The following is a 26,734-nucleotide window of genomic DNA, read 5'->3' as shown; positions in this document are numbered from 1 at the left end:
GATATGCCAAGACTTATAGTAAGTCATGGATATTTCAAGACCATCCAAAAATCTGAAATTTAGTTTCTTGTCAAAGACTTCAATATTTGATAACCATTTTGTTTTGTTATTAAAGCTCTCTGTTTTTTGTTTTTTTGCTTTCTGTAACTAAACACCAGCTAGGCGACCCTTTCCATTAGGTTTGGTTTATTTGTTTTGAATTTTGCGCAAAACTACTCGAGGGCTATCTGCGCTAGTCGTCCCTAATTTAGCAGTGTAAGACTAAAGGTATAGGGAAGGCAGCTAGTCATCACCATCCACCGCCAACTCATGGGCTACTCTTTTAACAACGAATAGTGTGATTGATCGTAACATATAACGCACCCACGGCTGAAAGGGCGAGCATGTTTGGTGCGATGGGGATCCGAACCCGCGACCCTCAGATTACGAGTCGAACGCCTTAACCCACCTAACCATGCTGTCGAACGTAAGTGTGTAACCAACGCTTTCTTTACACGAAACAGATAATAATAAATATAGTATTATAAACGTTAGCGGCCTTGGAAAATGGATTCAATGCTGATTGTTTGTTATTTAGGAAGTTCCCAACTTTGTGTATCCTGTTCTCCAGTCTTGGTTTCGACGTTGGATTATATCGAAAAAGCCATTTGTTGAAGAATACAACTATTAAGTAGAAGTATAGTTTTAAATATAATTCAGTTTCAGTTTCGTTTTGTTGTTAGGTTGAAAGGCTACCTTCCGTTTTCGTTACAACGAGAACACTCTCCGAACGTTGGGTCTATATAACAATCATGGTGAATTCCTGCTATTCAGTCACTTAGTATGTATGGTCATTTTAGCACAAATTCACGCAATAACTATCTGCACTCAGTCCATTTACGAGAAATCGAACCATAATTTTTAATGTTTTAGGGTCTTTAGGTTAGGCGAGGTAAAATCATTGCTAGAGTTTCCAACGTTGGAGCTGTTGCCTAGTTGTTTCATCGTTATGTCCAGTTACGGTTTGTTAAGATGTCCACGGATATTATTGAAAAATATAACTGACCATTATGATGTAACAATATTTATTGAGGTAATAATATGCAAGCGAAAGTTTTTAGTGTTGGGTTTAAAATTATATTCAAATTAACACAAAATGTTTCAAATGTTGCTGTTTGTAATGGAAATGGTATTTTTATCAAGTTTCATTTAGTTTAATTATTGTTATTTATAATGTAAATGGCATATTTATTAACATTTCCTTTAGCTTAATTTTTGCTGTTTGTAATGCTTTTTTGTTGTTTTTGATTTTTGAATTTCTCGCAAAGCTACTCGAGGGCTATCTGCGTTAGCCGTCCCTAATTTTGCAGTGTAAGACTAGAGGGGAGGCAGCTAGTCATCACCACCCACCGCCAACTCTTGGGCTACTCTTTTATCAACGAATAGTGGGATTGACCGTCACATTATAACGTTCCCACGGCTGAAAGGGCGAGCGTGTTTGGTGCGAGCGGGATTCGAACCCGCGATCCTCGGATTACGAGTCGAACGCCTTACCACGCTTGGCCATGCCAGGCCGTTTGTAATGTAATTGACATTTTTGTGAGCAGTTTCCTTTAGTTTAATTGTTACTGTTTATTATGCACATGGTATTTTTATTAACAGTTTCCTTTAGTTTAATTGTTACTGTTTATTATGTACATGGTATTTTTATTAACAGTTTCCTTTAGTTTAATTGTTACTGTTTATTATGTACATGGTATTTTTATTAACAGTTTCCTTTAGCTTAAGTGTTACTGTTTATTATGTTCATGGTATTTTTATTAACAGTTTCCTTTAGTTTAATTGTTACTGTTTATTATGTACATGGTATTTTTATTAACAGTTTCCTTTAGTTTAATTGTTACTGTTTATTATGTACATGGTATTTTTATTAACAGTTTCCTTTAGTTTAATTGTTACTGTTTATTATGTACATGGTATTTTTATTAACAGTTTCCTTTAGTTTAATTGTTACTGTTTATTATGTACATGGTATTTTTATTAACAGTTTCCTTTAGTTTAATTGTTACTGTTTATTATGTACATGGTATTTTTATTAACAGTTTCCTTTAGTTTAATTGTTACTGTTTATTATGTACATGGTATTTTTATTAACAGTTTCCTTTAGCTTAAGTGTTACTGTTTATTATGTACATGGTATTTTTATTAACAGTTTCATTTAGTTTAATTCATTCAACCAAATATTATCAACAGAAGAAACGACATCTATTTCATTCAACAATTTAGAAAGTAACAACTAACCCCTAACTTTGTAAAGGTAAAACTATCAAAAAATTTAATCAATGCACAAACATTATCTAAAATTTACAGAAAAAACTACCTAAGGCCATGTTGAACACGAAATATAAAGAACTACATGACTTACAGAAACATAAAATGAACCTAGACCATCAACTGGCATGCTGCATTAAACCAGAGATTTACGGACTTACACAACGAAACATAAACCAAATCAACACAAGGAATGACGGGAATATAAAGATTTGTCACAACAAAAAACTGGAGAAGCTAAGATGTAAACAACAAGAGGCATCACGACAAACCATTGACTAACCATATAATTAACAGATCCGACTGACAATTAAACACAGACGAGATACATCTACTTAGTAAAGGACTGAACTTTGCAATAGCACCTAGGTACATTTCAACATTAGAAACTAAAGGATGTTTAGAAGATCTAGCCAGGAGACTTGTGATACTTTCCACAAAAAACAAACAAACAAAAAAACAACCAACAGAAAGAAGACAACTTCGACAATTCTATTGACATCCAACAGCTAAACTTTCCAGGAAAAATTAAAGATATATATTTTCCAGAAACACCTAAAAACATCTTAAAGGATTTTTTTCAGATACTTTTCTCACAAAACATAAAACTAAAAAACAACCTTACAAAAAGAGACATTAATTCCATTAGAAACTTAAAACAAGACAAAAACATTGAAATTCTAAAAGCAGATAAAGGAAACGCTATAGTCATAATGAACACGAATTAATACATCCAAAAAATGAAGAACATTCTATCAGACACTGACAAATTTAAACCAATACACACAAATCTAACAAAGACACATGAAACGCAACTAAACAAAATACTACTAAAAATGAAAAAGCCAACACAACTTCAAAAACACTTTATTCCAACGTACGCAAGACCGACTCACGTCGGTCCATACCACAAATATACGGCATCCCCAAACCTCATAAACCAGATTGCCCATTACGACCAATAATGTCCACATACGAATCGTTTAATTACAATCTTGGTAAATACATAGCATGGGCATTCTCCAAATACGTAATGTCAGCCAGCTCATTCACCAAAGACTCCTTTAATTTTAAGTCTAACCTTAATCAACTTAATCATAAAGCCTTAATGGCCAGTTTCGATGTCACATCCCTCTTTACAAACATCCCAACCGTTGAAGCCTATAAGATAGCCTTAGAACTCTATATCCGAGACCCTAACCCATCAATAGACATTCCCAGTGACCAATTAGCAACCCTCATAGAATTCACCACGATGAAGACAAACTTCATGTTCGACAATCACAACTATATACAAACAAATGGCCTAAGCATGGGCAACCCAGTATCACCAGTTCTAGCCAATATTTTTATGACACAAGTTGAAATGTAAGTAATTAACACAGCATTACTTCCACCACTATAGTGGTACAGATATGTAGACGACTCGATTGCAGGATTGACATCTACAGAACACACACTTAATTTTTTCAATCACATTAACTCTATACATCCCAACATTAACTTTACATGTGAACAGGAAGAAAGCAATCAAATATCATTTCCTAACCTCAAAATTACAAGAACCGTTACACAATTTAAAACAGGAATCCACCGAAAAATCACCCATACTGGACTATAAATTCCTTGGAACTCAGCACATGAAACAAAACAAAAACTCAACATACTAAGAAACCAAATAAACACAGCTATAAAACTATGCTCACCAGATAAAATTAACGATGAATTAGACAAAATAAAACAATACTTCATCAACATCAATAAGTTTCCTCCACAAACCGTAGAAAACATTATACGCACACATCTAGACAGAAAGCAAAATCAAGCAACAAAAGTAAATAAATCACACGATTTAAAAAAATCACGAAACCATATACTCCTGCATACCATATATTTCCGACATCGGCAGAAAAAAAAACAATATTTGGCAAAAACTAGTAACAAAGTATGACATTCCAGTTAATATCAAATTTATTCAAAAACCAGGCACAAAGCTAAGGTCTATACTATGTAAAAACTACACAAAAACTACACCACACCAACATTATTTATAAAATGCAATATGATAACTACCACGACTTCTATATTGGAGAAACAAGTAAGAAAATGAAAACCAGATTCAAAGAACAGAAAAAGTTACCTTCACGCGTTTTCGAACACTGCAAGTCAAATAAACACAACATAACCATAGAAAACACCCAAATACTAAATAAAGAAACAAACATAAACAAACGCAAAATTAAAGAAGCCTTACTTATACAACAACTCAAGCCCAAAATAAACCAATACAAAGGAACACTGTTATACCTATATTAATAAATATAATCAAACACCTAAGCACGCCCTCTACATTCCTACACTTAGTTACACAACCCCCTTCAAATGTGTGGTTAGCCATCGATCAGCACTACTTTCTTTCTTTGTGAACCTGACGATGACCGAAGAAAGTCGAAACGTTATTCTCTCCTATGCGTAAATAATTTTCTCAACCTAAACCAGCCGTTTTTACATAAATAAAGACATTTTGACTACTTTTATTGTACAATAGTCTAGTTTTGTAACGCTGAAAGAATATTTTTAAACCACATATTCTTCAGAGGAGTGCCCGGCATGGCCAAGCGTGTTAACACACCTACGAAAAACATTTTTTTACAATTTGAGCAAACAATTTTCGACTGTCTATCTTTTGATCTGCCGCACAAATGGCATCGTCCTCTTTTTGCCCTCTTTGCAGGCAATTCACATGAGGTTGTTTTGTCATTATCTTTGCAGTAAATTTCTTTGATTTCAAGCACCAATTGCCGTATAAATTCTCTTCTGGCTCTTAATTTTTGTTGACGAAGAAATTCTGGATGTTTTGTCGAGTATAGAACGAAAGCATTGTACGCAGCAAGATCTAGAATGTTATAGAATATGCAGACTGACCAGCGCTTTGATCGCCTCTTTGTTGTATAATATCTCACCAGTTGATCGAGAGTGTCGACATCTGCCTTCGTTGCATTGTAAAGATTGACGATTTCGGGCTTTCCATTCTCTTCTACTTCACCAGACGTATGCTGAGAACTCAGTAGTAGCACATATTTTCCTGGTTTGTCTGAGTGCCTGAGAAGAGTGATGTCGTCATGGTAGAAAACCTTTGGTGATAACTCTCTAGATTTTGCATTTATTTCAGGAGGCAGGAAGGTTCTTGATTTCCGTATGGTTCCAACAAGTCCTGTTCTTTTTGTTCGTAGGTACTTGGCAAGTGTCATTGTTGTGAAGAAATTATCTGTCGTTATTGTCCTTCCTTTTCCAAGAAATGGCTGACTCAGTTCTCTGACTATTCTTTTTCCTTGATTTGTTTCTGTCGTATTTCCAACCTTTCCAGTATAAATTTGAGCGTTGAGGAGGTAACTTGTCTTTGCATCTGTTAGGCACCAAATCATTATTCCGTATTTGCCTGGCTTTGTCGGAATGTATGTTCTGAAGCCAACTCTTCCTTTGAAGTTACATAGTTGTTCATCCACTGTCAGGTATTCGCTTGGGTTGTAACTGTTTTTGCAATTTTCAATGAAAAAAATCCAGACTCCAGAGATGGCGGCATCTTTGATTTCTCTATTTCTTTGAGAGTGGATGTGAAATCTGATTTTTGAGCACATTTTTTTGAATTTGTCTTGTGTAATCAGTTTTCGCAAAAATGGCAAACCGAATTCGGTTGAAAACATTTCGTCTATCGATGCATTTTTGGATTTGCTTATTCCAAGGAAAAGATTAGCTGCGATCCATTTCCAGAGGTCTTCTTCAAATATTGGTTCTTTCATGACGGTGTTTGTTGAGTGAATGATCTGTTCCATCATATTATCAGAAATGAAAATTTTGAATGTTTTGAATGGTGTAGAGACTCTTGGAGCAGCTTGCCTTGTAATGCCTGGGTTCCCATTGAATATATTGAGAGCTGCGGTTCTCCTGTTGATCCTTGAAAGTGTTGTTGAATAACTAAAATTCTTATGTTTGGACAAAAGTTTGTTCACTGGCATAGTAGTAAGATCTTCTTGATTACTTTCTTCACTTTCAGAAGGGTACGGCGCGATTTGTTCATCATTTTCGGCTTCAGAAGGATCATCATCACAACTTTCAGAGTAGTCTTCGACATTATCATGTTCACTTTCATCGTCGGATGGTTTTGTCAGTAAATGTACATCTTCATCAAGAGATATCATTTTTGACACGGTTTGAAGATTTCAGCTCCTATATATGTATAGCTTCAAGAATATTCTAGATTATTCTAAATACTTCTCTAAAGTTTCTAGAATGTTCTAGAACAGGTGTGGGCAAACTAGGCAATAATCAGGACCGTCTAAAATTATTGTTGGAGTAGAGTTATTATCCTAAATATCCATCTTTTGAAAATAAGTTGTAAAATTAATATATTTTTACTATAATTTGCTTTTTTCGGTTGCCCAGGCCTGTTCTAGAATTATTCAGGAAATAAATAAAGTCATTTTATGTTTTGATCTGGGGCCTAATAGGCCCCAAAATACCCTTAGTGAATGTTTTAAAAAAAATTTTTAAATATTATTTCGCAAATGTCTGAAAAGTCAAAATATTATTGCTCCTTAAAATATAAAGGGATAGGGTCAGTTAATGGCAATTTCATTTAAATACAAAATTATTAGCCTAATATTAATAACCTTTCAAGTTGCTCTGGAGCCTATTAGGCCCCAATTTTCGTAGGAGTGTTAAGGCGTGCGATTCGTAATCTGAGGGTCGCGAGTTCGCATTCCCGTCGCACCAAACATGCTCACCCTTTCAGCCGTGGGGGCGTTATAAGTTACGGTCAATCCCTTTATTCGTTGGTAAAAGAGTAGCCCAAGAGTTGGCGGTGGGTGGTGATGACTAGCTGCCTTCCCTCTAGTCTTACACTGCTAAATTAGGAACGGCTAGCACAGATAGCCCTCGAGTAGCTTTGCGCGAAATTCAAGAAACAATCTTCAAAGTAACAATCAAATTCGTATAGATTCGGTTTATACTCGTTAGAGAAGCGGTTTCATTGTTCTTTAGTGGGAAACAATAACATTAAAATTAATAGTGTGAGAAAATAACGCAATTTAAATATATATAATAAACCGTCGAAAGTTTTTCACTTCCTATTGATCGTTCAACAGTATCTGAAGAATATTTTATTAATAGACTTTATCTGCTGTTTGGTGAATTTATAAAACAGTAGATCTACTTCTTGAGGTGACTCAGAGTTTGATTTAAACTGTCATGAGTTTTTTTTTTTCTTTTGGACCTTTATGAAACCATTCCTTTTTCAATGTAAATTTCTATTGGATTCTTGGAGATCTTTAGTTATTTCTAACCTTTTAAATAACAGTTTTATTTCATCTTTATTTCAATTATTCGTTGATAGTTTAAGACTTCGACGATCACATTAGGGAAGATCTATGTTCTTCTGTTATTGTTGATACGAGGGAGTTTTTTATCTTTCTTATTCTATCTTCTTTGACTCGGAAATATTTGGTTAAAATGCTGGCAGTGTGTAAGTTATGTAAAATATGTTCTATCCTACACTTTGATGTCTTTGTTTTATTAAGAAAATCGCGATTTGTTATCCATAATGGTTCTGAGTCTTGATAAAATATTCTAAGCCTGTTTTTTTTATTGGAATATCCCTGATGATTTTGACCATTTTCTCTGCTACTTTTGTTTCGTGTATCATAATGGCTATAGTTTCTCTCTCTGGCTTTGAATCTTTGGATTTGAATCCCCGTCACACGAAACATGCTCGCCTTTTCAGCCGTGGGGGCGTTATAATGTGACGGTCAATCCCACTATTTGTTGGTAAAAAAGTAGCCCAAGAGTTGGCGGTGGGTGGTGATGACTAGCTGCCTTCCCTCTAGTCTTACACTGCTAAATTAGGGACGGCTAGTACAGATAACCCTCGAGTATCTTTGTGCGAAATTCAAAACAAAACAATTTAATTTAATTATTACTGTTTGTCATGTAAATGGTATTTTTAGTAACTGTTTCCTTTACTTTAATTTTTTCTATCTGTAATGTGAATGTTATTTTTTATTAACAGTTTCTTTTAGGTTTCTCTAAATTATGTCACAATTTTTTATACAAATTTCATATGACTTATTTAACTCTGTTTTCTTTTTTCTTAATGCCCTCTCTAGATATTGATCAGAATTTAAAGTTTCTATACCAGAACGTGTTTTTGTATGGAATCTCTTCGTCAGGGGTTCTCAATTAGAGTTTGGTGCCCCATGGGGTACTAAATAAGGGTCCAGGGTCGAGCGGAAGTGTCCTATTCATGCAAGTTATTAACATGCAAATTGAAACACGCTTTGGTTTTGATGAAGGAAGAAAGAAATGAATTATTTTTCAGTATGTGTGAGCTCACACTTTTGATGTGAGTGGTGTGAGGGCCACAGATGGTTAGGAAACACTGTTCTACGTTAAGAACAACGTAATCACCAGTCTTTGGGAGGTGGGGGGATGTTACGCATGTCTCCAGTTTTACTGTAAGCTTACTTGGTTTTTCTCAGTATAATCAATCAGCGTGGAAACAAGCAAGACGCAAATCTTGAAAGACAGGCCTAATATTATCTTCTACTTTAATGGAACCAGGAGTATCTTTACTGTAACATTATCTAGAATGTTTATGATACACTGTAGATATTGTGCCATACTACAAACATTAATTATACTGTAGTAAAACCAACTGTATCCGTACACATAATTATGACTCAAATTTTGACTATGGTTTTCTTAGAGTTAACACTTTACCGATCATAGTGTAGGTTTACGACCGCTAGGAGATGATGACATACAACGTATATTATCAACAACTTATTTGTATAGATAACATTACATACGTCCTCTACAAATTGTAGTATAATACACCGTTTCCAAGTAACTTGTTTCACAAGGACTTTTAAATATTGTAATTTATTGTTCTATAAAATTCCCAGCGTATCATGGGAAATCAGTATTTGTCAACAAATACGCCTGTACTTTGCGCTCAGAGAATTTCATCGGCTTCTTTACGTCAAAGGAATATATTGAGTACTCCCCACCTGTTCTGAACAACGACAGCACGGGTGAAAGTTCACAAGCAAAAATTGATATTAACTTAAATCAGAAAGAAAGATCAGCGTGTGGTGGTTATATATATTTATATAATATACCATTCTTATGTTTTACATATTCAGGTAAAATATACATTATTTATATTTATACGTATATAGTTTAAATTATCATTAGTGGAAAATACAATTTGAAGAACAGTAGTAGTCAGGTGTGCGTATACTAAAGCTTAGAAGAAATAATTTAAACGTTTTATATATTTCTTTAACCTTGCGTGTCCGAATGGATGACTGAGGCTCTCGAACACAGTCTACGGATCGCGGGTTCGAAATTCGTGATAGAGCATGCCTACCTTTTCATCCGTATGAGTGGTATAAACTGAGAGTCAATCCCACTGTCAAACAGTAGTCCAAGAGCTGGGGGTGAGCGGTGTTGACCAGCTGCCTTTCCTATTGTCTACCATTTCAAAATTAGGGACCACTAGCTCAGTCTTCATCAGGCTTCTCTCGTAACACAGCAAAAGAAAACAGTTTACGTAACAGATCTGTAAGTGAAAATAATACGTAATTGATTTGTGCAATAGTATAATAAAAATATTATCACGTGTTTCGCAAATTTAACGAAAATAATTAATATTATTAGAATTATTACTATTAAGCGTTTATAACTTAGTGGTGACATAAGTGTCTGCTAAGGATATTTATTATAATATCACTTACTATTTTACATTAAAAAGTGAACGGTTAATTAACGCTAAGTGTGTAACCAGTACTGGAAATGTAGTGTTTCTGCTGGTTTATATTTAATCATAATGGTAGGAACTCAAAGATCACGGTTATTCTGTTCCAGATTTAACAGAATCCATGCGATTTAATGTTAGTATGAAGTACAGGTTGCGTTATCGATATTCAACGCTTGACCTTTGTACAACTAAAGATACGTAGTTGATTAGGTATAGTTGATGCACACTCGTATCAAAACGGGAGCCACGTGTTCAATGATGGTGACGTTGTTGGCTGTTTCAGCCCAGTGCTATAAGCCTCTCAGTTCGTTTTATTGCACACTTGTACGTGGTTCTTTTGTATACTATTTTAGGTAAGTTTATTGTTTAATTGTTTTCCAAAGAAAACAATGGATTTTAATTTATACATTGTAACCAATTAGTTGTATCTGATTTGCTCAGATTTTTCTTCTAAATAGCTCAAAGGTGTGAAAGTTTAAAAGTAAACGTTTATATAACAACACATGCTAGAATATATATTTCACCATATAAAACAAACAGCAAGACATACACAATAACGTAAATAATTTGAAACATCAATATTATTTAGGCTTGGTTGTTATCGTATGCAACGCTACACAATAGACTATCTGTGTTCTGTTCAGCACGGGTATCTAAATCCGATTTTTAGTGTCGTAAGTCTACAGACTTACCATTGAAGGCTTGATAGTTAGAGTACTTCAAAAATAACTTGCGTGTTCGCGATTGAATCTCAATCGCCTAATACACTGGCCCTTTCAGTCGTGGGGGCGCAATAAGTAATGGTCAGTTCTACTATACGTTGATAAACGAATGGCCCAAAAGTTGGTAGTGGATGATGTTGACTAGTTGCCTTCTTTCTAGTGTATTACTGCTGGTACAGATAGCTTTCTCGCAGTTCAAGAGACACTGGAGGTTTGGTTTGTTTTGTTTTGAATTTTACGCAAAGCTGCACAAGGGCTATCTACGCTAGCCGTCCCTAATTTTGCAATATAAGACTATAGGGAAGGCAGCTAATAATCACCACCACCTCTTGGGCTACTCTTTAACCAACGAATAGTGGGATTGACCGACACACTTTAACGCCTCCACGCTTGAAAGAGCGAGTATGTTTAGTGTGACGGGGGTTTGAACCTACGAGTCGAGTACCTTGACCATTTGGTCATGCCGAGCCTGACACGAGGTAGGGAGTATATTTAGAGGCACGCAATATGAAATGTGTATGGTATTGGTTATCTATATAAAGTATGTACTGTTTCTTGTATAAGTATTCGCCTTTTACCTCCTTGCTTGTAATCATGAAACCTTTAAATGAGACTTTATATTTAGAAGCTACTGGAAGCTAAGAAATATAAAAACCGCTGATATCATATAAGTAAATAAGATTTTTAAAGAAAATTAGAATATTATCAACTCCATAAGTATTCCACCACTTTCTTACGGCAACTATGAATAAGCTCAGGTGCAAAAGATTAGTCTGAAAGGTCACACAATTAGTATAATGGTCTTGTTTGTGTGTGGTCAAAGTGGTTTAACTTGACTTCAGTTTGAGTGCATCTGTTCAAGCCACAAACCAACCATGAAAACCAAGGAGTTTTCCAATCAAGTCAGGGTTAAGGTGGTAGAGAATTACTGATTTTACTGCTGATTGTTGTCGTTAAGTAAAAGCAAAAACCTTATAAAGAACCTTGTCATGAAAAGCTATGTGTGTTTATATATATAACTAGCATTTGACAAAACTAAATCTGTTGTTCATTGACCAAACAGATATTTCACTTTTTGGCTACAACGAATGGCATAATGTTTGTTTTTATCGAGTATATCTAAGCACGGCTTATTTGTTTGTTAAACTTCGCACAAAGTTAAACGCTATCCTCTATGTACTTCCCTGAATTAGAAATGAAAGAATATAGAGGAAACAACTAGTCAGCATCACCCACCATCGCTTCTTGGGCTACTTTTCACCAACTAATAGTGAAGCCGTCTCAAAACATTTATGATTTTAATATTTTTTCGTTAGCATGTATTTCTTAACATTTAAAAAATGCTTACCTGGTCCTTTCTGTGAATAAAAATAAGTCGCAAAACTTAACAAATACAAAAAATAGTATAAAATTAAAGTGTCTTTTAGGCTAAAGGCTCAAGCCAAATGACACTACCGTGTCATTCTCCCCCTCTAATATCCCTAGCCCTGTTTAATATTGTCTAAAATACATACGAAATATATTTAACCATGTTTTACCTGAGGTAAACATGTCATAACGAATGTCTTACTTTAATATGGACGACATAGTCGCTTTAATACTCTAAATATCTTTGAATGTATTGAGCGTAACAAATTATATTTTTTTCTTCTCTTAACAATCTTATAGTTTTATTTTAACTGAGTAAGGATCTGAGCGCGAATTTATTCGTGATTGTGAATGTATTGTATAGAAAGATGTGTAGTTTTATTTTGTATGTTTATAAAACTATCGTAAACTGTAATTTTTATATTGAATAGTCGAAAAGTACAGTTAGGTGTAACGCTCCTCTCTTCCAACTTTAGTTTCGTGGAATGTCATTCATTTATAAGTACGTCGAATAGTTATAATTGCACCTTTTGTGTAGAATGAATAATCATCCATTAGAACCAGGAAATGTGCTTTCTGGAATGTCATTCAATCCACTGTATCCATCGGTAATACAGCGACATAAAAACGTGTGCGTTTATCTGTCATTTGTTATCATGGGAGCATAGTTGTACGGCAAGTTATTTTAAGGGACGTTCTAGTCAGTGTTAAACATTGTTGTAAATGGTATTCTTCGGCTTTCAACTGTTTCAAGATTAATCAACGTTTCACCACTCGTAGCAGGTTACGACTCATAAATAAGTGGTTGCGTAGCTTATTCACAAACCACACAAACAAATAACAGAGTCGCTAGATAACAGATCTAAATGTATTGCGTTAAACAGTTGCGTTTCTGTCACTTCACGTGTAAGATGTTGTAAGAGTTTCGGTAGGTAAGTTTAATAACATTTATTACTTACAATCCGTCCGATTCGAAAGTTCTCGACATATATTTGTAATATCTCTCAACGTTCATAATAAATACGTTATACCGTGAAAATTGTTCATCAGAATGTATTATAGCAGACCTTCTGGTTAATATAACCGTTTTGAAGCTAAATGTAGACCAGAATGTGTTGTTAGCAGACCGTCTGGTTAATGTAACCGTTTAAACTCTAGTATTAGCCATGTAATATACGAAGTTATGTGTTAAATATAAGATACCATGTGTGTAACGTACCGTAGTTATCGGGTGAAGTTACACCTATAACTCTCTATGTGAGAAACGACTTTTGGCCAAATGTAAATGTTTGAGTAATACCACAGCTTCTACGAACAACATTAATCCAACTATTTTATTGTTGATAAAGAACTGCCATAATATTTTTTCGTCCATCTGCTCATTAAGGGTGGCTTTGTTTAGTTTGTAGTTAGTTGTATTGTTTAGATGTGAACAAGCTGATAGACTTCTCTAACTATTATTTAAATTAATGTGTTATATTGAACTTAACGTGTTGTTGTTTTTTTCTCCTATAGTTTCTACGAATAAATAATTCATAAGGCCTTCCAGTTGCTCATTGGTTGTTTTGGAGGCTCATAACGCTAAAAATATGGTTTCGATACCCACACATCACATTATGTATCGAGAACCCATTATGTATCGAGAAACAAACTAATGTAAAACAGGAAAATCCACTTGCTCATAGGTGATGATACGACGATTGTTTGTTTTTTGAATTTCTCGCAAAGCTACACGAGGGCCATCTGCGCTAGCCGTCTCTAATTTAGCAGTGTAAGACTACAGAGAAGGCAGCTTGTCATCACTACCCACCACCACTTCTTGGGCCACTGTTTTACCAACGAATAAAAATACCCCGTCACACCAAACATGCTCGCCTTTCAGCCGTGGGATTCGAACCCGCGACCCTCAGATTACGAGTCCATCTCCTTAACCACCTGACCATGCCGGGCAATGATACAACGAATCGTTACGTAGTGAGTAAGTGTAATAGTGGTAAGAGAAAACACCCGAAGCTGTACTTAAAACCGCTATTTCAAATTGTATTAAACAATTTATGTTCTGTACTAACTGTGATTTCTGTGACGTAATTGGGCACCATGAAATGGGTAAAAATTGTTAAATATATTGATTTCTCTCCGTTACTTTCGAAGATTAATCCCAAGTTTCGTCCTCTTCATGAAACAACTTTCTCAACGACGAAGTTATGTAACAAGCTTGTACGAATGCCTGTAGGCTGAACATTAAACCACATACCTTCACAGAACGAAGTCGAAAGAAATTCTAGTGGCTTCAATTCCTTCAGTTATTATTGTTCTCATGAAAATTATCATTGATTTCTAGGTGTGTCCGAAAGCTTATTATTTTTTTAACGCTCGTTCTTTGTGAATCCTTTTAAAGGTACCAACAATTCTCTCTCGCTTTATCACAGTGGCTTATTGTGGTGAAAAGGTTCTCTTTTTGTAATTGTAGCTTTCACTTTGCAGAGAAAGGCATTGCTTTAGATTAGCTTGGACTGTTGTGGTTAACGTAACCTCTTTTGTTCCATTACCATTCGTTGTAATAGTTTTCCGCTTCCAAGAGTGACACAGTTCCTGTTATTATGGATTTAGCTTATGTATATGTAGCGAATCCACAGTTATGAGTAATGTACAAACAGCTGCTTTTCGGGTAAACAAATAATTTACCTATTACACTGACTTCAGCTAGTGAAATTGTGTAAGTGTTCCGTATTATAAGTACATTCAGTTGGTATAGTAAATGGCGTGACAAAAACAGGTTTCATTACTTTACAACTTATCTTCACATATACACCACACAAATATTATATTCCAAGCTTCTTAACCCTCATAACACATTATATTTTATCAGATTTGTGTATACAGTTAACTAATGTCGAGAATTTTGAAATATTTAACACTTATGTATATTATGAAATGTTCTTAAGTTCGAAAAGAATTTACAAAAATGCCAGTAAAATCTAACCATTTGTTGTCAGTTGTATAATAATAATAATCACTTGTATTTCGTGTGTGTTGAGTTTATCCACATACAGTTTTACTTGTTATGAAATATGTTGGAACTTCTAGTAACATTTTCATGAGATTTGTGTATAGTCCTTTTAGTATACTTTTATCTAGTGTTATATAAAGCAGTTTTATTTACTTATTTTTGACTATTTACCTAATAATTATTATCACGCCCGTGATAGTGTAGCTGTAAATCTGAGAGCTTATAACGATAATTACCGTTTTTTCGACATCGTAGTTGGCACAACACAGAAAACTCACTCATAGCGTATCTGTAGTCTCATGAGACAAAGTAATGTGAAGTTGTTATGGACTAAAAACATCATACATTTGGTGAAAGAATAAAGGGGAAAAATGAAATGTTTTTCTTTTTTTCAGGAGGGAAGTTCCCCCCTGTTGACGCTCTTGCATAAGAGTTGCTAAAACTTCTTACGTTTTAGTTAAGTTACTTGTGTTTTTGTGACATTTCCAAATCAATTACAGTTATTAAAAGAAAGCATGTACTTGTTGTATCTCATACCGACTTTTTATATTATGATATTTCATTACTTTTTGTTGTCGTTTTGAATTTTGGGTAAAGCTATTCGAGGGCTATCTGCGCTAGCCGTCCTTAATTTTGCAGTGTAAGACGAGAGGGAGAGCAGCTAGTCATCACCGCCCACTGCCAACTCTTGGGCTACTCTTTTACTAACGAATAGTGTGACTGACCACCATATTATGAGCCTTCACAGCTGAAAGTTTGAACCTGTTTGGTGTGACGGGGATTCGAACCCGTGACCCTCGGATTACGGGTCGATTGTCTTAACCACCTAGCCATGCCGGGCCGTATTGTCGTTTTTAATAAGCTGTTTACACTCTGTCCAACATGCGGAATTAAATGTCGGATATTAACGTTTAGGTTTGTAAACTTACCGTTCACCACCAGTCTAACGAGTATTACAAAAACAAATTGTAGAAAATTTGTATTATAACTGTTATCTCCCTAACAAATAATGACAACTGGGAGAGAAAAGGTACAGAAGGCAAAAAGTAACAACTTATTTGAAGTTACAAATAATTCCCGTTAAATGTCACAGTATCGACCTTGGATTTTTTGTTCATACGGATATGACAAAAATAAGCTTTAGAATACTTGTAACTGCTATTTTCTGTATAACAACAAATTACAAAGAGGAGGAAAAACCACTGAACATAAAACAATAATTTGAGGTAAAGCCACCAGTAATTCCTGTTAAATGACGTAATATCCACCACGGAGTTTTAGTATATGTTGTGCATTTTCCAAGAACATTTTGAGCAATCCATGTTTTGTATAACAGGTTTTAGAAGATTCCATATCCTCATTACTTGAGGCGTATATTCGGTTCATGTCACCGTTTATCAAATTTACTGTTATTTAATCTCGCCACGTGTAATTCGCCCTCCACACATTGGGAGTGTTTTGTAAGAGAGACATTCAAATTCCTCTATTTGCTTAGTGTATTCAAAGAGTTTACGGATATACTGAGGATTAACTGCCCTCTCTCTCTTGTCTACACAAACAGTTTATTAAGTTCCAAGTACTTTGTGAACAAGGGAAGCAGAGGACTGGAAGTCAGGGAACATAGATTTTAACATCATAACGTTTAATAGCAGCTATACATTGAATAAGGGGTTGTTAAGTTATTTGCATTAATTCTTGTCTCTATTCTCTACATTGTTTCTTTAGTTGTAAAGGTTATATTGTTTCCTTAAATTTAAGTTTCATATTTCATGTTCCTTATTACCTATATAACAGTGATGTTACTTACTTAACTATAATGGTGATGTTCATTTTTTTAACATAATATTTTAATTTGGTTAGGTTGTTATTCACTCAAATCTACAAAATGGGCTATCTGCGCTTCATCCATCGCACAGTGTGCACTTTTAAGTTTAGCGTTATAAGCTATCACGTTTACCGTACAGTCCTGCGGATGCTTGTATGTTGTGGGTGTTTTGGTTCATCACGGATCGTGCGTTAACAGTCGGTGAGATTGTTTTTGTTTCCATTAGTTCATTTAAAATGCCTTCGCTACATCCATGAAGTAGCTACACTTGCACGCAAAGTGTCGATTACGACAACTCCCCTACCCGCTTTCCTACCTCATCCCCCACTCCAGCTTCAGTGACATACAGATACACAATAATAAGAATAAAAGTAGTACATTATTAATACCGAGCAGAGGAAATGAATAACTTAGCCAGATTCACGTGCTCGTGCACCAATGAATGATATTTCTTACTCCGGAAATCTGGCCTAGACCTAAACATCGTAAAAGTAGAGTATACAATACATATATAGGGTGGCCCGTAAGTCCCTACCCATCCTTCTTATGTATCCAGTGTATCTGTGTGGTGTCACCAGTATTCTTGCGCTCATGTACCCACGTACTTGTCACAATACGATCTTCAAGTGTAAATGGGCTTACATCGGCCATATTTCTCTGAAAAAAAAAGAAACAAATTTATAATATATGCGTAATTGAATATAACATAATAACATATGGATGGGTAGAGACTTACGGGTCACTCTGTATACAATTGTAATATGTGATTCTGTTATTGACAAAAATTTACAGCTAAATAAACAAAACGGGCATTTCTGAAGACACATAAAACGAAACTTTTTTTTTAAAATGTAGACAACTGTCTAACATTTAATCCGCACGTTTTCGGTTTTTCACGAATAAGATAAATACGTACCGTTTCGTTCCTTTTGTATTACACCATGCTCGAGAATGTATATGTAACATGTGCGACATAAATCGCTTACGTTGGAAACATCTAAGCTGGCCTATACCATTGTGTGGTTGTAATTTCCCATCTTGCACGCGGTTTTTGTCTCTGCCATTAGGGACAAAGAGGTTACTCGTAGGATTAAACCTATACATGAAGTTACAGTTACCACAAATTTTGCTACGTACGTACCTATCTGAATACAAGGTTGGGGTTCCAGGTAAAACAAACAAACAAACCTTTTGACCTTTTGGTAGTAACTTCCATGGTGGTAGTTTCTAACCGGGATTTGTGAGTAGATTTGATACTAAAGAAATTAACTTTGAATGATGTTTGTGAGTAGACAGCATGTGGTGCAGGATAAATTAACTTTGAATGATGTTTGTGAGTAGACAGCATGTGGTGCAGGATAAATTAACTTTGAATGGTGTTTGTAGACTGGATGTGGTGCAGGATAAAGTGAAGTAGTTTGGCCAATAAAGGAATGCATTAGGTTTCTACTTCACAGATTATCTTTTCAATTTTACCGTTGGTGAAAAAGAACATAAATCTGTAGTATAAATAATCATTAAACAGTTGGTAGAATATTCAGTAATTAATCAGATGCAATGTTCGTACATTATTCACGTTCCTAAATTAATTTAGATTACTGTGTGGTGACTTAATAGGACTAAAGATTCCATTTGCTTATTTTCTTGTTAGGTGCAAAAACTTCACAACGGACCATTTGTCTCGCTCGTAGTTTCCATGAATGTCGGAATCATGGTTTTGTCGTTATTAACTTTTAGACTTACATTGATTTATTGGGAAAAGGCGTATAGCAAAAAACTAACAGTATTATAATAACTGTAATATTGATAGCATTTTGTGTGTGTTTGTGGTAAACGTAAGTTATTAGGAACTTTGAAACCAACAGTCATGGATGGGACCACAAACAATTTGATGCATAAATAACTTTGAAGAATCGTGTATAGGGTTAATGCTGTATAGTATTTTCTTTGTTATTGGCCTAATAGATTATCAAAGTGAAAATTAAATTATAGGGTTCGAAACTCGATAGTGTAGCAGATCAAAGTATCTACGTCTTGAGACTTAAACATGAAAGATAAAGACTTTATGAAGTTTTGGATCTAGATTTAACCCACATTGTATTTTGTTTGTTTCAGAGAGGGAAATAATCTAATGGTGTGTACCATTATACTCTTGCATAGAGTGAAAACAGCTTAGGACCGGTACAAGGAGTCGACGATCTTAGATATGTCTGTGAATCACACCGTACTGAAACACAGCTTAACGTTGATGATCATATCAGGACTTTTAATCTATTTCCTCTGGATGGACATAGCGCTATATCATAATATTCAGCTCATAGCTCCAGTTTTACCCAACTCAAAACAGTCAGATGATAGAACTTCTTCATTTCTTTCACCATTCACGGGTCTCTCGGTGAAGATGATGATGATGGATCCCATAAATAATTACATCCTCACACCAATAGCTCAGTTATTCAATTACGTAAGTTTGAATTGCTTGATTTAGCAAGTGTTATAGTTACTTATATGTCTCACATGGCATTACACTTTTAATTATAGACGGACTTTGTTCTTTTTTTAACTTCAGGTGAAATTTGTTTTAAAATTCAATATTATACAACGGATTTGATTGGATGAAGTCAGATGTTTATCTCCAAAAAAACTTCATTACAAGTAATGTTTGGCTTACAGACTGCAGTGCTTACTGAGTGGTCTGTTGCGGTTAGTACTTAAGGTCATGTGCATTAATTAGCGAAACTAAATATATATTAGACGAGTATACAATATATTAATATGCATAACAAAATAACCAATAAAATGTATGAAACTTTAATTCAGTAACATACTGGAAGACGTTAGAAAGCTAAGCTCTTATAAAATTAATTTTTTAATGTTATTTAGTTTTAATATTTTTAATGTTTAGAAATTAGAGCGGGTTAGCAAAAAATAAAACAAACTAGATTAATTAAGGCTGGGGACTAAACTAGTAGGTTTTTAATTTAGATTTTAATAGTGTAACGTGTTGTCTAACGTTAGATTAGGCTTAGTGCAAGTAATGGTTCTTTGGACTTAGTTTTATTTCAACTGTCAGTGAGAATAGAAGACAAATATATAGTTTCATTTAATAGGTGCGGTCTAAAACCAGTTAATTGTCAAACTTAGGCCTAACAATGTTAACAACACGCTGTAGGTATTTAATTAGAGTGAAGAGAGTTTGTTCAACTTATATGTAGAGTTTACAGGTTGGGTGAACATTTTGAGGCTATACTTACTAAAGTTGAGGAAACAGATAAAGAGAATTATAAACTGTGGGAAATAAGAGGAGGACTTTAAGAGGAGCTTAAGTTTTTACATGCAAGAGAAGTATCAGCTAAGGTCGACAACGACACTGAGGAAGTCAGAAAAGGTAATATTAGGATTAAACAAGGATATGGATTGTAAACTTAAAGAGGTTATAGTTATAGGTGACTTCTTGACACGACATGTAGATAGAGTAGTCTGTGGGGAAATATGAAGAAAAGATGTAGATTATGCTACCTTAGAATACACGTAGAAGACATAACTGACAGAGCGTGAAATGTAATGAAGGGGACTGGCAACTATGCAGTTTTTGTTGTGCACGCCTGGGCTAACAATATAGGGAAGTGTAAGTCAGAGAAACTAATTAATAAGTACAGGGGGTTGATAAAAGCATTAAACGATAAAGGCCATAAATTAATTGTCAGGGTTACTGCCAAATATTAATTGTGGAGGTGAATTTTTAAGTAGATAACTAGAGCTCAATGCTAGATGGAAATTAGTATGTAAGGATGAGCGGGTTAGCTGGTTGGACTTGTGGGATCAGTTCAGTTGAAGTAGAGAACTTTTTAAAATGGATGGTTTGCATTTAAGTAGGAAAGGGTCTGGTGTGTTTGCAAGATCTATAAACTTAGCTCTAAGACAAGTTTTAAACTACATGGTGTGTGCAAAAGTAAATTAAACGAAACATAATTGAGATGCAGAGGAACGTTTAGCTTAGAAAATGACTATAAAATAGTTATAAACATATGCTTAATTATTACTGTTGTAATGCTAGAAATGTAAGAAGTAAAATATATGATTTTAGGACACTAGTGGGAATTAGATTCTGATGTAATGGGAATAACTGAAACATGGTTAAATGAAGATGATGTTGATGAAAAAAATTTCTTTGAAATATACAGTCATAGGTCATTTAATAGTGACAGAGTAACAAAGAAATGGGTGAGTAGCACTATAAGTAAAGTGTGAGTTACGTCCTGTTGAAGTTGATAATATTAAGGGTAATATCAAGGAGATTGAATCCATTCGGGTTTATGTTACTGGCTATCAAAGGAAACACTTTTTTAGCAGGAATTTGTCACAGACCACCAAATGAAACTGGTGAAATTTTATAGTGAGATTAAAGATTTCAGCTGTTAATGAAGTCAGAATTATGGGTGGTTTCAATTTCAGACATACTGATTGAGAAATGTTAGACTCAAAACAGGAGGGATAAAAGTTTGCTGGAAACTGTACAAGATGGATTTCTTCAACAATTAGTCAAGGAACCTATTAGAAATAATACTATTTTAGATTTACTGTTAACTTGTCATATAGAAATGGTTGATAGGGCGTAAATTCAAGACCCTTTGGGTACATGTGTTCATTGCTGTGTCAGGTTCGATGTTTTGCTACTTGTGGAAATCCAGAATATTGATATTTTGATCGTAAATTTCAAAAATACAAACTGTGAAGGAATGTAACAAGAAGTATCTGTTGCAAATGGAACAAATGATTGGATGTGAAAAATTCTTAAATATTCAAGGTAAACATTTCTTATAGAAAGAACAGGGTAGCTGCGAGTAAGAAAACAGATTGGCTCACAAATGATATGAAAGATGAGAGTTAAATAAAGCATCACAATTTAAGAAATTTACACTGACTGCCATTGTAGAAGATCAGTAAAGTTGGTCAAACAATAAATTAGCACATCCAAAAGGATGTACGAAAAACATATGACTGATAACATAAAATTAACAGTAAGAATTTTTCAAAGTACATTAAGGTAAACAAAATGTTAAGATGTGGTCAGAACCCTTGAGTGATGACGAAGAAAGGCTTGTATCTGATAATTATGAGATGACTAGGTTATTAAATTCTGCTTTTTCGTTGTTTTTTACTGATGAAGCCCTCAGCGGTATTCCTCATCTTGAACAATGGATATATGAAGACAAAGTTGAACAAATTCTTAGCTTGTTAATATAAAATTGACAGTTTCAAAGAATAAAGTTCCTGGACCAGATAATATTTCTCCAAGAGTTTTAAAGGTAGTTAAGTATTAGATATGTTAGCTACTTGCCACAGTGTTTTGTAAATCCTTGAATAGTGGACAAGTACCAACAGTTTGGTAATTAGCTAATGTCACTCTTATCTTCAACGAAGGTAATAGAAGTTGTCCCAGTAATTATAGGCTTATTAGTCTTACATCAATTGTGGGAAAATTTCTGCAATATCTGATAAAAGTTACACTGCTAACAAAAATCTTAAGGCCAATGAACATAAAGAAATAATATGCATCTTGCGTTGTTAGACTCAACCATTTATTTGAGTAGAGCTTCGAAAGGTGAAAATAAGAAAAGGGAAAATAAAAATAAATAGGAAAAATGTGAACACTATGAAATTAGTCTCAATACTAGCTAGTCAAAAGTTTACGGCCATACCAAAAAGAAGTCTTAAACAGGGTAGGAAATGCCCAACAAGAGGTCTCAGTAGTGAGTTGCGAATCACTGCAAACATTCGCTTTGGCATGGTCGATATAAGCGTTTGCAGAAGGCTGACTGGAATGTTATTCCAAGTGGTGAAGATGGCTTCACGAAGATCATGCACTGTTTGGAATTGACGTCCATGTCTATAACCTTCCCTTACCATCCACCCCCAAACATATTCAGTGGGGCTCAGTGTGGGCGAACACTCTGGATAGTCCAAAAGAACCACATTATTCGCCATGAAAAAGTCCTTTGTCCTACAGACATTGTGGATTGCAGCATTGTCCTGTTGAAAGATTCAGTCATTTCCACTCAAGCAAGGGTCTTCAGTCAATAAGGATGCTTTCTCTAACATGCCAATGTAGCCAGCTGCTGTTTGACGCCCCTGTATAATTTGAAGCTCCATTGTTCCATGGAAGGAGAAAGCACCCCAGATCATGATAGAACCTCCTCCATTGTGTTGTGTAGAAAATGTCTCCGGTGGGATATCCTTATCGTGCCAGCAACGTTGGAAGCCATCTGAACCATCCAGGTAAAATTGTTGCTCATCAGAGAACAAAACCTTTGCCCACTTTTCTACGTCCCATATGTGGTGTTTCTCAGCGAAGTTTAACCGATCTGTTTCGTGGTGTGGAAGGAGGCGTGGCCTTTGAAGACGTTTACGGTTTTTAAAGCCTTTTTCTCGTAGATGCCATCTTATTGTTCTTGAGCTGCATTTTGCGTCCGTAAGGGCCTTAATCTGGTTCGACAATCGGCCGGTGTCTTGTCGGACAACCCATCGAATCCTCCTGCTCAACGCCGGCGAAATTTTCTTGGGCCGAGCACATTAAATTCTCGTTCCATATCCCTCAGGGTATTTTAAGAAATTCGCAACAGCAGTTTCACTTCGCCCAATCTCACCATCGATGACACATTGAGAGAGACCTTGCTTTTGAGCTCAACAATTCTTCCACGTTCAAACTCTGCCAACGTTTTAGCCTTTTTACCCAATGTAACATACGGGATGTCAGTGGGAGATGTTGACAACGCTAATGCTTGAACACAAATGACTAAATTTTGTTACGTGTTTACCGATTAACGCTTCGTTTCAATATGGTCTTAAACTTTTGACCAGCTATTATTTAGGCTAATTTCATAGTGTTCACATTTTCTCTATTAAATTCTAAAATTTTTTTTATTTTCATATTTCGAAGCTCTACTCAAATAAGTGGTTGAGTCTAACGACGCAAAATGCATATTTTTTCTTTATGTTCATTGGCCTTAATATTTTGGCCAGCAGTGTACTTTATAAAGTCGTTTAACAAAGATTAAAATTTTATCAGACAGCAAACATGGTTTCACTAAGGGAAAATCTTGCCTTATAAACCTTTTGACATTATTTGAAAACATTACTCTTTATATAGATGAGGGTAAGGTTTGGTGTATCTGGATTTTCAGAAAACATTTGACAAAGTGTCACATAAAAGGCTTGTAAAGAAACTTATCTCTGTAGATGTGGGGGATAAGTTAACTAATTGGACAGAAGAGTGACTTGATGGAAGGAACCAAAGGGTTGTTATAAATGGTGTTCTTTCAGACTAGATTAATGTTTCAGATGGTGAAGAGGTGGTCTTTTTAATGATCAGTAAACTAATTAAATTTGCTAATGGTATTAAGGTCTTTGTGTTGCTGGATGTGAAGGGGATGCTGCTGATTCATAAAAGGATTTGGATCATTTATTGAGTTGGACAAATAAATGGCAGATGTATTTTAATTATAATAAATGTGAGATAGTGCATAAGGGTTATCATAATCTGAATTATTGGCATAACTTGGATGCCAATAACCTTAACAGTGTCTTGAATGAAAAAGGATCTTGGTATAATGGTTGATAAGTCTTGTAAGCCAACAAAGCAGTGTGCTGCTGACAGTGGTGTGGCAAATAGTATTTCAGATTGTATCTACAGAAATATTGAGTACAAGTCTAAAGAAGTTATGATTTCATTGTGCAGGTCACATTTGGAATGTTGTGTTCAGTAGTGGTTTGTTTGTTTGTTTTTTGGAATTTCGCACAAAGCTACTCGAGGGCTATCTGTGCTAGCCGTCCCTAATTTAGCAGTATAAGACTAGAGGGAAGGCAGCTAGTCAACACCACCCAACGCCAACTCTTGGGCTACTCTTTTACCAACGAATAGTGGGATTGACCGTAACATTATAACGCCCCCACGACTAAAGGGCGAGCATGTTTGGCGCGACGGGGATGCGTACCCGCGACCCTCAGATTACGAGTCGCACGCCGTAACACGCTTGGCCATGTCAGGCCCGTTCAGTAGTGGGCTCCTTACCTTAAGAAAGTTATTGAGTTATTGGAAAAGGTTCAGAGAGGGTTTACTAAAATGGTGTTTTGGGATGGAATGGTTGTCATATGAGAAGAGATTAAGACATTTAAAACTGTTTTCTCTTAAGAATAGAATTAGAGTGAATCTGATTAGAGTGTTTTTGATTGTAAAAGGGACCGATAATGTTGATGCATTAACACTTTTCATATTTAAAGCGAAAATTATAGAACTAGGGGACACAAAAATAGGTTTAGGCAAGGTAGAAGCCGTCTTCAGCTAAGAAATTTTTATTTTTCGAACAGGGAATGGAATGGGTTGCCTTCGGATGTTGCAGAGGCAGTAAATTTGAATGATTTTAAAAGAAAGCTTGATGGATATATAGATGATAAGGACTAGCTTTAATTTTTTTTACTTCATTTATTTAATCGTTTAAGTTTGGCTTAGAGGATGGGATGGTCGAGAAGGGCCAATAGGTTCCTTGTTGTCCCTAAACATTGTTGTGTTAATACATATGACAATGCAAACGTAAAAGACGCTTTAACCACCAATTGTTTCTCATTGTACCATAAACCATAGTGGTTACATTTTGGACATATATAGATCCAACAAACGTACCATGTTTAATTGAACTTCACGAAATGTCCTCTAGGCCACCTAGGCTGAATGAATATTTTCAATAAAGAAACCAAATAAACAAAGCCATAAAACTATGCTCACCAGATAAAATTAACGACGAATTAGACAAAATAAAATAATACTTCATCAACATCAGTAAGTTTCCTCCGTAAACCGTAGAAAACATTATACGCACACACTTAGACAGAGAGCAAAATCAACCAACAAAAGTAAATATATCTCACGAATCAAAAAATCATGAAACCATATACTACTGTATACCATATATTTCCGACATCGGCAGAAAAAAAACCAATATTTGGCAAAAACTAGTAACAAAGTATGACATTCCAGTTAATATCAAATTTATTCAAAAACCAGGCACAAAACTAAGGTCTATACTATGTAAAAACTACACTGATAAGCACCACACCAACATTATTTATAAAATGCAATATGATAACTACCACGACTTCTATATTGGAGAAACAAGTAAGAAAATGAAACCCAGATTCAAAGTTACCTTCACACGTTTTCGAACACTGCAAGTCAAATAAACACAACATAACCATAGAAAACACCTAAATATTAAATAAAGAAACAAACGCAAAATTAAAGAAGCCTTACTTATACGACAACTCAAGCCCAAAATAAACCAATACAAAGGAACAACTGTTATACCTATATTAATAAATGTAATCAAACATCTAAGCATGCCCTCTACATTCCTACACTTAGTTACACAACCCCCTTCAAACATGTGGTCAGTCATCGATCAGCACTTCTTTCTTTCTTTGTGAACCTGACGATGACCGAAGAAGGTCGAAACGTTATTGGCTCCTATGCGTAAATAATTTTCTCAACCTAAACCAGCCGTTTTTACATAAATAAAGCCATTTCAACGGTAGATGTGACTACTTTTATTGAAAAATAGTCTAGTTTTGTAACGCTGAAAGAATATTTTAAAACCACATATTCTTCAGAGGAGGGCCCGGCATGGCCA

General features: G+C 35.1%; 1 protein-coding gene and 1 long non-coding RNA gene across 15 annotated transcripts in view; one reads left to right on the top strand and one right to left on the bottom strand.

Moving 5' to 3' along the window:
- Positions 1 to 10,291, bottom strand: part of LOC143239875 (uncharacterized) — a 50,422-nt gene extending 40,131 nt beyond the window's left edge. The window contains exons 1-2 of one of the 2 annotated variants that reach the window (XR_013021417.1): positions 10,104 to 10,291; positions 9,737 to 9,928 (exon numbers count right to left, since the gene is read on the bottom strand). This is a non-coding gene — a long non-coding RNA (uncharacterized LOC143239875). The remainder of the gene's footprint in view (positions 1 to 9,736; positions 9,929 to 10,103) is intronic. The other variant, XR_013021419.1, reaches the window with a different exon arrangement.
- Positions 1 to 26,734, top strand: part of LOC143239872 (ceramide phosphoethanolamine synthase-like) — a 62,707-nt gene that overhangs the window by 11,064 nt on the left and 24,909 nt on the right. For 3 of the 13 annotated variants that reach the window (XM_076481478.1, XM_076481466.1, XM_076481476.1), the window contains exons 1-2: positions 10,327 to 10,479; positions 19,167 to 19,515. In XM_076481478.1, coding sequence (XP_076337593.1) covers positions 19,258 to 19,515 — 258 coding nt within the window. In that variant the 5' untranslated portion in view covers positions 10,327 to 10,479; positions 19,167 to 19,257. Of the gene's footprint in view, positions 1 to 9,352; positions 9,510 to 9,797; positions 9,931 to 10,326; positions 10,480 to 11,304; positions 11,328 to 12,957; positions 13,149 to 13,731; positions 14,195 to 19,166; positions 19,516 to 26,734 lie in introns of those variants that run through there. The other 10 variants (XM_076481477.1, XM_076481469.1, XM_076481475.1 and 7 more) reach the window with 8 other exon arrangements.

Source organism: Tachypleus tridentatus, chromosome 13, assembly GCF_004210375.1.
Source record: "Tachypleus tridentatus isolate NWPU-2018 chromosome 13, ASM421037v1, whole genome shotgun sequence".
NCBI lineage: Eukaryota > Metazoa > Arthropoda > Merostomata > Xiphosura > Limulidae > Tachypleus > Tachypleus tridentatus.
Note: the sequence above shows the minus strand (reverse complement) of the source record. Positions and strands in the feature narration are given on the sequence as shown.